At 43.3% G+C, this 12180-nt stretch overlaps 1 protein-coding gene across 1 annotated transcript in view; it reads right to left on the reverse strand.

The window, feature by feature from the left end:
- Nucleotides 1–1250: 1250 nt before the first annotated feature.
- Nucleotides 1251–12180, reverse strand: part of SLC26A8 (solute carrier family 26 member 8) — an 81226-nt gene continuing 70296 nt past the window's right edge. The window contains exons 17-20 of the mRNA XM_065913171.1: nucleotides 7167–7529; nucleotides 3452–3506; nucleotides 3167–3351; nucleotides 1251–1869 (exon numbers count right to left, since the gene is read on the reverse strand). Of these exons, the coding sequence (XP_065769243.1) occupies nucleotides 1447–1869; nucleotides 3167–3351; nucleotides 3452–3506; nucleotides 7167–7529 (1026 nt within the window). The 3' untranslated portion in view covers nucleotides 1251–1446. The remainder of the gene's footprint in view (nucleotides 1870–3166; nucleotides 3352–3451; nucleotides 3507–7166; nucleotides 7530–12180) is intronic.

A 12180-nucleotide genomic window follows, 5' to 3' on the forward strand; every position in this document is an offset into this window, starting at 1 on the left:
GATGCATGAGACAAGTGCTCGGGCCTGGTGCACTGGGAGGACCCAGAGGGATGGGATGGGAAGGAGGCGGGAGGGGGGATCGGGATGGGGAACACATGTAAATCCATGGCTGATTCATGTCAATGTATGACAAAACCCACTGAAATGTTGTGAAGCAATTAGCCTTCAACTAATAAAAAAAATAAAAAAATAAAATAAAAAAATAAAAGCTCTTTTTATAAAAAAAAAAAAAAAAAAGAAAAGCACATAATCTGCATTTCATGCCATGTAAATACAGATTTAATTAACACTTGCAATGTCTGAAGGTGCAAAACCTTAAATGTTAATTAAACCTCTATTTACATAGCAAGCAGTATGGAGCCCTCCATTTTCTTGTATAATACAAGGAAGTTTATTTTAAACTCCATTAATCTGCTACACAGTGGGATAATAGGATGCTTTGGTCAACTTCCAACAAATAGTCTTCTATTATGGAGAACAACAAAAATGACAGTTTATGACGTCTTCCAGTTCATTCCTGCAGTAAATACGAGAATACTCATTTTAACAGCATTTTTTTCTCAGTAATACTTAATTTTCATTTAAAGAACCATCCTTATATTACCCTCACCATCAATGAAAAGATGTATAATTTCTATAAAGGTTAACCATCTGTATCTCAAATATTCTATCAGAACTGCAGATATATCTCACATAGTTGAACAGAAGTGTAAAAAACATTGTGCATTGTCATATAGAGTGAAGTAAGAAAAACAACAAATATTGTATATCTCTAGTATGTGGAATCTAGAAAAATGGTACAGATGCATTTATTGGCAAAGTGAAAATAGAGTCACAAATGTAGGTAACAAACATGGTTTCTGATGGCGGGGGGAGGAGGAGTGGGACAAATTGGGAGATGGGATTGACATACATATACCACTATAAAACAGATATATAAAACAGTATAAAACAGATAACTAATGAAAACCTGCTGTTTAGCACATGGAACTCAACTCAAGGGTCTGTGGTGAACCAAACGAGAAGAAAATCTGAAAAAAAGGTCTTACATGTAGGATACATGTATATGTATAACCAGTTCACTTCATTGTACAGCAGAAACGAACACACCATTGTAAAGCAACTATATTCTAATAAAATTTAAAAACAAAATAACACATTGTGTAAAAACCACAATGGATTCAAATGTTTTAAATAAAGCTTTAATTTTTAAAACTGAAAAGAAAAAAAAAGATGAAGTGAGCCTGGATAAGGAATTCAGAGATAAGTCTTGGTTGGTTAGCATTGTGATCTGGGAGTGCGATCCTAGCGCTGAGCAAGGAAGGAGGCCAGCAGGTGGGGGAGTCGCCAAGCGAGTACTGCTCGTTTGTAACTAGCCTGCATCTCCGGACCAAGTGGCCCTGTTTGGGTGGGGAGGATTTGCCAAGGAAACGTGATGCCTTACTCCTAGCTCATCTCCAAGGTATCCTCGCTGGTGCCAGCCTTGGATGTATATGGTTTCACATTTTGATGCCTCCTCTCTACTGACTGTGTCCTAGCCTGAGTCTGAGTTGGGGATCTAGGAATTATAGCCTTAAACAAAGACCAGTACTTCTGCCTATTCGGCCTGGGACTGGCCTCTGGCTCAGGCTCGAGCTCTGTCTCTTGATCCAGCTCAGATTCAGGCTCCAGCTCTGACTCAGGCTCCACCTCATGATCCAGGCCTAGGTCCAGATCCAGCCCAGGGTCTTTAGACATCTGTATTGTGGAATACAGATCCAAGTCTGATTCCTCCTCCATCTCTGAGTCTGGGAGTAAGGAGAATGCTGGAATTTTACCTCTGGGGGCTTCTGTAAGACTTCTGCTTGTTTTATGTCTTGATTCTTCTTTCTGAAATACACACAGTTAGATGGGTTAAAATTTCCCAAGTGTATTTAATTTTTTGAACAGTCAAGGAATTTCAGAATATAGTAGGACTTAATGGTACCAGAAAGCATGGGTTCCTGGCAAAGTAGAAAATATTTCTGGCCTAAATTTGCTTTTCATCTTCTTAGCACCTTCTAGTTTCCCAGTTACTTACTATGCTTCAGGCTCCATTAATCCATAACTTCCAACTCCTCTAGTTTTTCTAAGCCAGCCTAGATTTCATGATCATCCATTTAAACCACAGTGGTTTTGTCAGCATTCCCGAATGTCTTGTCTTCTTGATTTTACTTGTCTTTCCAACCCCCTAATGTATAATATGTCCCCTACATACAAACCTTCAAGTTGCGAGCTTTCAAAGATGTGAATGTGCATCTGGTTCCAGCAAGGAACCAGAACCTCTGCCATCAATGTCAGGCATGAGTGACATTCAGCTTGCCCTCCATCTCCTTATTGCTGACAATCCTTCAGCTCTACCTTCTCCCACATCTTTCCCCCCACCCCCCTCCAGTCAGTAACTCTTCTTACCTGTTCACTTGATGTCAGCCCCCTGGAGTACTACTGTACTTTTCAAGGTACTGTATTGTAAGACTTAAAATGTTTACTTTTTGCATTTGTTTTTATGTGTTATTTGTGTGAAAAGTATTATAAACCTATTGCAGTACAGTACTATACAGCCAGTTGTGTCACCTGGGTACCAAGGCTAGCTGTGGCGGACTTATGAACACACTCTTGAAGCAGAGCTCATTTGTATGTAGGGGACTTAGTATAATCCACGGCACGGTGTGTAAGGCCCTTCGTGAGCTGGACCCTTGCTGTCTTCTTTAGCTTTGTCTCTGTCCATAATCCCTACCTTTTCCTCTAGTCATAAAGTTAGACTACCAGATCTTTACGTCTGCTAGCTTGTCAGTTTTATTATTCATCCCAAGGATAGGGAGATATTTAAAATAGGTATTAATCGGTATGGCACTGGCAGTAACCAAGCTTGCCGTGAAAGGATTCTCGAGGCCTCTTCTGAGTGGGGTAACCCTTCTTCGGCTAGGAAAGGATCCTGAATGACATGCAGATGTCATGGCAGTGTGAGAACCTGGGGACCCAGGTTGACTGCTCTTTACCAACTGGTAAGGGAACTCTTCAGCATCTCACATTCTGGGACAGCCACACTCAAAAACCTTCCCTGCACATTGCTCATCTCTCTCTGATTAGATGTTCCCCCCTCCCTCCCTCCCTCCCCCCCAACCCCCGTTGCTTCACATCATCCAACCTTGTCTGTCTCTGAGAAGGTTTCCTGAATGACAGTCTCTGATTCGTCCACACTTAACTCGGAGGACTCTGGCAACTTCCTTGACAGAGCAAATAGCACAGCATCGTGGAGGGTGAGGAACAGCTGGGCCTTAGTGATGCCAGTGTCAAAGAAATCATTCTTCTCAAGTGACCTGACCACAAAAGCTACAAACCAAACCAGGAACATACACAGGGTCAGACGCCTGGGGAGGAGAGGATCCAGGATTCAAAACGCAGCCCTCTTCATAGGAGGAAGGATACTCACAGTGACACCCTGCAATGAGCACCAAGATGTTGGCGTTTTGGAAAGCACTGAACATCTGTGGGGAGAGAGTAAACCAGTGATAGAGATCTTCATGCTCGGCAGAGAAAAGGGCCTTTTAATTAGCTGAATTTTCAAATCTCTTTGGTCATTCACTTGTCTGGGCTATCTGTACCTCATACCCATTCAGCTCTGTAAACATCTGATGAGCAAACTGCTATGGGCCAGGAAATGGCCAAAGTGCCAGGAATACAGAAGAGAATCATATGGTCACGTGTCGGGTGGGGAGTGAGAGGGAGGGTTGTCCATGATCTGAAGTGGGGAAACAGTTCACATAAAGAGACAGTGTTCAAGTGAAGATGGTGCTAGGCTAGACGTGGGCACAGGCGTGACAGGGACCACTGGACAGTCCTCACAAACAACCACAACTTGGTGTCATTGCTTAGTGTTTGCACGTGACTCCCTTCTCTCCGGAGCTCACTGGGCAGAGGCGGCAAGTTGTGGTCCAGAGATGGTCAAGTGATACAGCTGGGAACGGTATTCAGGGACCCTAAGGGTCATATTCAGAACTGCTCTGCAAACCTGTATTTGAATTTAGTAAAACATCAGATATTTAACTTCAGATTAATAAACATCAAATACTGACCTCAAGTATACATTTCAGCCCACGCACACACACAAACACACACACACACATATGCTCTGGGACTATAAATCTTAATGCTCAACTCAAAACAAGTCACCACTAACCTTAATACTCTAACGCTCAACAGGTTCTAACCCTGGGCACTTAGTTGAATTGTCAAAAGAAACAAAATAGACAGACTCTACTTCTTTCACTACCAGGAAGAAATAAGAAAGTCATTCTTGATCGAATGGTAAATCACAAAGTGATTAGGTAAAGAGCCACCGTAGACATACTCTAAATGACAAGCAGTGGGAGACTCCAAACTCATGAATGTAGCTGATGAATTCCCTGGTGATCCAGTGATTAAGGATCTGCCTTGCAATGCAGGGGACATGGGCTTGATCCCTGGTTCAGAAAGATCCTACGTGCTGTGGGGCAACTAAGCCCATGTGCCACAACTACTGAGCCCAAGCTCCGGAGCCTGTGAGCCGCAACTACTGCAGCCCGTGTGCCTAGAGGCCATGCTCTGCAACGAGAAAAGCCACTGCAGTGGTTTTTAAGTTCCAGCGCTGAAAGTTCTTTGCACTTGTTGAGGCCCTTGCACCTCAATAAAGAGTAGCCCCTGCTCACCACAACTGAAGAAAAGCCTAAGCTCAGCAGTGAAGACTCAGTGCAGCCAAAAATAAATAAATATATAAATTTTTTTTAAAAAAAGAAGCTTAAATGGAGTAATTATCTCTAATAAGACCAACCAGTGGGATTTTTCTTAGTGAGTGTAAGTTATCAATTATGAAGTAAACAAAGCAATCATTTCCTCCAACAAAGCAGTATAGAGCAAAACAAACAGCACAGTGTCAGGGAGGACAAAGAACTGCTGGGCCTTGGTGATGTGATCAAAGAAATCACTCCTCTCCAATGCCCTGACCGAAGAAGCTACAAACCAAACTGGAAACAAACACGGAGTCAGACCCCTGGGGAGTAACTTGTGATTTTTAAAGTGCAAGAGTGTGCTGTGAGCCTCTGACAGCTGCAAAGTCAAGGTCCCAGACATGATCTGGGGCAGAGAGGCATCAGAGCAGGCCAGGTGTGGGAGGGTCAAGGACCAGAACACACGGTACCTCCACAAGAGAGAAAGACAAGAGAGAGAGGGAAGAGAAGGCGGCACAGCTACAGAACAGGGGGAAGAGTGATATAAAGTCAGAGGCTTTAAGTTCCAGTGCTGGACAGGTCCCTTCCTGGCTGTGAGCCCAGGACTCTTAGGGGGAAATGTGACTTGTCTCCCAGGGCTGTTGTGAGAACTAAATGAAAGAGTGTATATAAATATGCTCAACTCAGTCTGGCACGTAAGAGACATTCAATAACGGAAGGTCAATGAAATCTAAAGTTGCATCTACAGTGTAAGACCGGGAGAAGAGAACACAGCCCAGTACTACAACCTAAAATGGGGAAGTCCCAAAGATAAGCTATAATCAAGTATATCTGAACCTACAAATGGAGTTGGCGGGGGGTTGGAGGGGAGAGGGTCTCATGGATGGGAAAACCCTTAATGTAAATCTCTTCTCAGCCTCTCATTTCATAGATGAGGAAACCAAGACCCAAAACAATTTAATAAGTTACCTTGGGTCCAATGGACAGGGGGTGGCAGTCAAGCCAGGACAGAGCACACATCCAGAGACCACTTTCTGCTATGACAAGCTTCCTATTGCCTTAGACCAAAGAGGAGCTGGATTCACTTAAAACAGAATCATATTTGCTTGGGAATAAGAAATAGGATAAAATATTTATAAATATTTTGTTACATAAAATTTGAGCATCAAAGAAGGAAAGTCAGCTGAAGGAGCAGCTCTCAAAAAAAAAAAAAGAAAAGTGGGTGCAGTCAGAGCCGGGAAGCGAGTGGGTTCAGGATATGTGAAACTGAGCCAGCAGAAGCAGTAGCGAGAGAGAATGAAAAGAGAGAAGCTGCCTGAGAAAAAGATACTTATGCGATTGTAAAATTGGAATACGATTGCTTTACGATGTTGCGTCAGTTTCTGCTGTATAATGAAGTGAACCAGCTATGTGTATAATACATCCCCCCTGTCCTGGACCTCCCTTCTACTCTCCCTGCATCCCACCCCTCTGGGCCATCACAGAGCGCCGAGCTGAGCCCCCGTGCTTTATCAGCAGGTCCCCGTTAGCAGCTTCCCACAAGCACTATTTTGTGCTTGCTGTGTGCTGTGCTTAGTTGTTTAGCTGTGTCCAACTCTTTGCGACCCCACGGACTGCAGCCTGCCAGGCTCCTCCATCCATGGAGATTCTCCAGGCAAGAACACTAGAGTGGGTTGCCATGCCCTCCTCCAGGGGATCTTCCCAACCCAGGGATCGAACCCAGGTCTCCTGCATTGCAGGCGGATTCTTTACCATCTGAGCCACCAAGAAAGCCCATTTTGTGCTTCTGAGACATTAAGCAATAAAAACAGTATGGTTGGTTGCACACTTGAACTGCCCATATTTGTACAAGAAGGAGAGAAATGAAAACTGTCTGAGAAACTAGAAGGTGGGAGAGAAATCAGGACTCAGGGAACACTGCTTTTGAAGGAAAAATCTTTCCTGCCTTTTTCACCCAAAGAGGCAATGAAGAGGGAACTGGGGAAGATCCTTATGGGTCTGGACTGGGGTATTGGACTGGGCAACCTCACCCTTGATGTGTCACTTCATCACAACTTCTTCAAACCTCCTGAGTGCCTTTTAGAGCAACTGAATAGTAGAGAATTCTGTGTGAACATTTTCCTGGAGCATATGAACCTATTCCTTGAAATTTTTTGTAGCTAACTCCCAGGATGTGAGTTGCTGGGTGTGACACAGATCATTGTTTCAGTGGTGTTAAGAATTTTCTGATTTTTAGTCCTTGAGGAACAACGTGCCATGCTTAGGGAACCAACCCTTGTTTAGTAAAACAGAGTTGCTTCATTTTCTTTTTATTCTGGTTTACCTTAAACTGTCTTTGGTATGTACGTTTCTAGTGGCCTAGGCGTCACAGAGCAGCTGATCAGTGACTAACAGGATTCAGTCAGGGATCAGAGCTCTTGTGAACACCTCCTCAGTACTTACCTGTCTTAATATGACCAAAGCCTGTGCGTCCACAAGATGTACCATGGAGAAGTCCAAGATGATGGTGTGGACGCTGGGTAGAATAGTTGAAGTCGAGTAAGGCAGTTTTGCAGCCCTGACCTGAGTGTCAGAAGCCTCAGGGAGTGTGATCGTCATGCTCCTGGAAGGGTCATCAGAAAGCCAAACTTTCTCCACCTCCTCATAGTTTGGGTTTCTCTGAGATGTGGAAGATGTTATGTACGGTACTTGGTCTTCAGACACAGTTTGGGCTGTGTCCATGCTCTCGAAACGTGAGCAACGGATCAGGTTAATGAAGGAGGAGTCTCGGCCCCGTTGAACTTCATATCGTTCGGTGTAAATAACCTGGGACAACAGAGTTAGGGGAGGACTATGATAAGACTCCAATAAGGCTGGAAGTATCTGCAACTATGCTGTTTCTGCTACTAATTCACTTCCCTTGCTCTTGGAAAACTTCACAGACCACGCACTATACCTTTCTCCTTAGATATTTCATTGTCACTTCTAGCTTGTGACTAAAACCATGTTGATCTTTTTTTAAATTGGAGGATAACTGCTTTACAATATTATATTGGCTTCTGCCATACAACAACGTGAATCAGCCACAAGTATCCCCATCCCCTCCCTCTTGAATCTCCCTCCACTCCCATCCCTCTAGGTTGTCACAGGGCACAGTGTTGAGCTCCCTGTGCTTAGAGCAGCTTCCCACTAGCCGTCTGTTTATGCATGGGCTTTCCTGGTGGCTCAGTGGTAAAGAATCTGCCTGCCAAGCAGGAGACACAAGTTCGATCCCTGGCTTGGGAAGATCCCCTGAAGAAGGGAATGGCTACCCACGCCGGTATGCTTGCCCGGGAAATCCCATGGACAGAGGAGCCTGATGGGCTACAATCTATGGGGTCATAAGATTCAGACACAACTTAGCTACTAAACAACAACAATGTATGTAAAGCCACATTCATCTTCCCTGATCCTCACCACTCACAGCATCCCCCTCCGCTACCAACTTCCCCCACATGCATCAGTGACATTATCATTGTCCTAGTGAGTCAGACTCAAAATCATCTTTGATTTATTCTTTTCCCTCATCCCTGCGTTCTAATTAGTCTCCAGCACCTACTATAACTTTGAAGTATTGGATTATAGCTGCTTATGGAAAAGTTGAACAAACTTTTTGGCCAAGCCGGTATTTCTTCCGTCAGTCCCTTTTCTCAACCCTCCTTTCTCAACAGTGAAACTGTTGTCTGTCAAACTTCCTCAAGAAGACAGAAGTTCCTAGAGCATGGCTGTATTTACCTTCCACTCCTCTTACCCTCCTAATGGGCCTGGGGTGCTTGGTATTGTTTAAGGACAGAACCAAGCCTTAGGAATACAATGGCAAGAAAGATGTGAATGTTACCTCTGCAGTCATGGCGGCCAGATTCTACCTGGGGAGAGGGCACATGTCCATTTAAAGGATGAGTAAAAACCTATAAAGGAAATCTTAAAGGAAATCAACCCTGAATACTCATTGGAAGGATTGATGCTGAAGCTGAAGCTCCAATACTTTGGCCCACCTGATGCAAACAGCTGACTCATTGGGAAAAAAAAAACACAAAACCCTGATGCATGGAAAGATTGAAGGCAGAAGGAAAAGAGGGCAACAGAAGATGGGATGGTTGGATGGCATCACTAATACAATGGACATGAACTTGGGCAAACTCTGGGAGATGGTGAGGAACACGGAAGCCTGGCGTGCTGCTGTCCATGGGGTCTCGAAGAGTTGGACACAACTTGGTGACTGAGCAAAACCAGCAAGCTATATGGACAAGAACTGGAAGGCATGTGGGAAAATGAAGAATCTGTTTGCTACAGAAGTATACTTTGGGATGACATTTCTTCAAGAAAAATCTGTTCTAATAATGTTGCTTGTGAAATAAACTTTAAAAATAGGGGAAAATGTAAAGATAACTATACATGGTAGTATATATTGTATTGCTAAAAATGGTGTGGACAAGTGATAATATTACAGTTCAAAGAAGACAGATGTTCCCCAAGTCTTGACAGTCACCGAGGCCAGGCCTTTGGGGGACAGCTGACAGTGGGGTTCAGTGGTGGGGAGATTCAAGGTTCTCCAGGCAGAATAAACCTCTGAGGGACTTCCTGGGTGGTCCAGTGGCTAAGACTCCACTCTCCTAATGCAGGGGCCTTGGGTTCTATCCTTGGTTAGGGAGCTAGATCCCACATGCTGCAGCTAAGAGTTCGCATGCTGCAATGAAGACCCAGTGCAGCCAAATAAATACAGAAAAATAAATACTAAAAAAAATAAATAAATGACCCAAAAAATGGGCCAAAGAACTAAACAGACATTTCTCCAAAGAAGACATACAGATGGCTAACAAACACATGAAAAGATGCTCAACATCACTCTTTATCAGAGAAATGCAAATCAAAACCACAATGAGGTACCATTACACGCCAGTCAGGATGGCTGCTATCCAAAAGTCTACAAGCAATAAATGCTGGAGAGGGTGTGGAGAAAAGGGAACCCTCTTACACTGTTGGTGGGAACGCAAACTAGTACAGCCACTATGGAGAACAGTGTGGAGATTCCTTAAAAAACTGGAAACAGAACTGTCATATGACCCAGCAATCCCACTCCTGGGCATACACACCGAGGAAACTAGATCTGAAAGAGACACATGCACCCCAATGTTCATCACAGCACTGTTTATAATAGCCAGGACATGGAAGCAACCTAGATGCCCATCAGCAGATGAATGGATAAGGAAGCTGTGGTACATATACACCATGGAATATTACTCAGCCGTTAAAAAGAATTCATTTGAATCAGTTCTAATGAAATGGATGAAACTAGAGCCCATTATACAGAGTGAAGTAAGCCAGAAAGATAAAGACCAATAAAGTATACTAACGCATATATATGGAATTTAAAAAGATGGTAATGATAACCCAATATGAAAAACAGAAAAAGAGACACAGATGTACAGAACAGACTTTTGGACTCTGTGGGAGAAGGCAAGGGTGGGATGTTTCGAGAGAACAGCATCGAAACATGTATATTATCTAAGGTGAAACAGATCACCAGCCCAGGTTGGATGCATGAGACAAGTGCTCAGGCCTGGTGCACTGGGAAGACCCAGAGGAATCAGGTGGAGAGGGAGGTGGGAGGGGGGATCGGGATGGGGAATACATGTAAATCCATGGCTGATTCATGTCAATGTATGGCAAAAACCACTACAATATTGTAAAGTAATTAGCCTCCAACTAATAAAAATAAATGAAAAATAAATAAATAAATAAACCTCCGAGAGCCTCCCCACTTTTCTCCATCTGCTCTACACTCTTTCAGGAGCTTTCACAATCCACTCCCTCTGGGTCTGCCTGAACTCACTGCCCAGGCCAAGCCTTTTACTCTGACGTGCTTGTGATCAGTAGTTCAGTCGTGTCTGACTCTTTGCGATCCTTTGGACTGTAGCCTGCAAGGTGGCTTTGTCCATGGGATTTTTCAGGCCAAAAAACAAAACAAAACAAAACACTGGAGTGTTTGGGCATCTTCCCGACCCAGGGATCAAACCCATGTCTCCTGCATTTCAGGAGGATTCTTCACTGCTGAGCCTCTGGGGAAGCCCTTACTCCGACAACCCCATGCTCACTTTTACCTCTGTGTCGCTGCCCAAGCCTATTCATGGACTGGGAGTCCTCTTTTTTCCTACCGGACATAAATCCAATTTTCTCTCTCCTGCCCGTCTTAAGTCCATTACTACCGTGATGTTTCCCTGTCTTTTTGAGTTCATGGCCATCTTTCTTTACCTGAAGTCAGAGTTGTTATAGACACACAACTTAGAACATAGTAATATGCTGCATGGTATGCTTCACCATACTATTTTCATCACTACTACTTTTTGTGCTATCAAGAAAGAAATAAGGGACTTTCCTGGTGGTCCAGTGGCTAAGATTCCGGGTTCCCAATGCAGGGACCCTGAGTTCAATCCCCGGTCAGGGAGCTAGATCCCACATCCTGCAACTCAAAAGTTTGCGTGCTGCAACTAAGACCCAGCACAGCTAAATAAATTTTTAAAAAAATTTAAAAAAAAGAAACAAAACACTGCAAATTAAACTATAATATTTCCATTGATTATATAATGTATCTAAATTTCAGAGATGGGAAATAATGTATATTTTTGGATGGATAAAATACAATAATAACCTTAAATGTCACATTAATAGAGTGTTGTCTCTCCAGTTTGTTTGTTTCTTTTTTTGGTCATACAGCACAGCTTGTGGAATCTTAGATCCCTGATCAGGGATTGAACCTGGGCCCGCAGCAGTGAAAGCACAGAGTCCTAACCACTGGACTGCCAGGGAATGCCCTCAGTTGACTTAAAATTCCATGAATTGCTTCAAAATAATCCTGTGATTTTGATGGGTTATAGGTGGGTAGGGGTATTGATGAAATGATTGAATATGAGGTGATAAATCTTAAAGTGGCTGGTGGGTACATAGAGGCTCATTATACTTGTTTCTACTTTTGTATATGTTCAGATTTTTCCATGAAAAACTTTTAAAATAAAGAACAACCCAAATGAACCTTGAGGACATTATGCTACATAAAACAAGCCAGTTGCAAAAAGACAAATACTGTATGATTCCACTCAAATGAGGTATCTGGAATAGTCAAATTCACAGAAGCAGAAAGTCTAATGGTGGTTGCCACCACTTATATGAGGTATCTGGAATAGTCAAATTCATAGAAGCAGAAAGTCTAATGATGATTGCTACCACTATATGAGGTATCTGGAATAGTCAAATTCATAGAAGCAGAAAGTCTAATGGTGGTTGCCACCACTTATATGAGGTATCTGGAATAGTCAAATTCATAGAAGCAGAAAGTCTAATGGTGGTTGCCAGGGGCTGGCAAGAAGAGGAAATGCCAAGTTGTAGAATGGGTCAGAGTTCCAGTTTTTCAAGATGAAACAGTTCTGGAGATATATGGTGG

The sequence above is a fragment of the Muntiacus reevesi genome, chromosome 20 (assembly GCF_963930625.1).
Source record: "Muntiacus reevesi chromosome 20, mMunRee1.1, whole genome shotgun sequence".
NCBI lineage: Eukaryota > Metazoa > Chordata > Mammalia > Artiodactyla > Cervidae > Muntiacus > Muntiacus reevesi.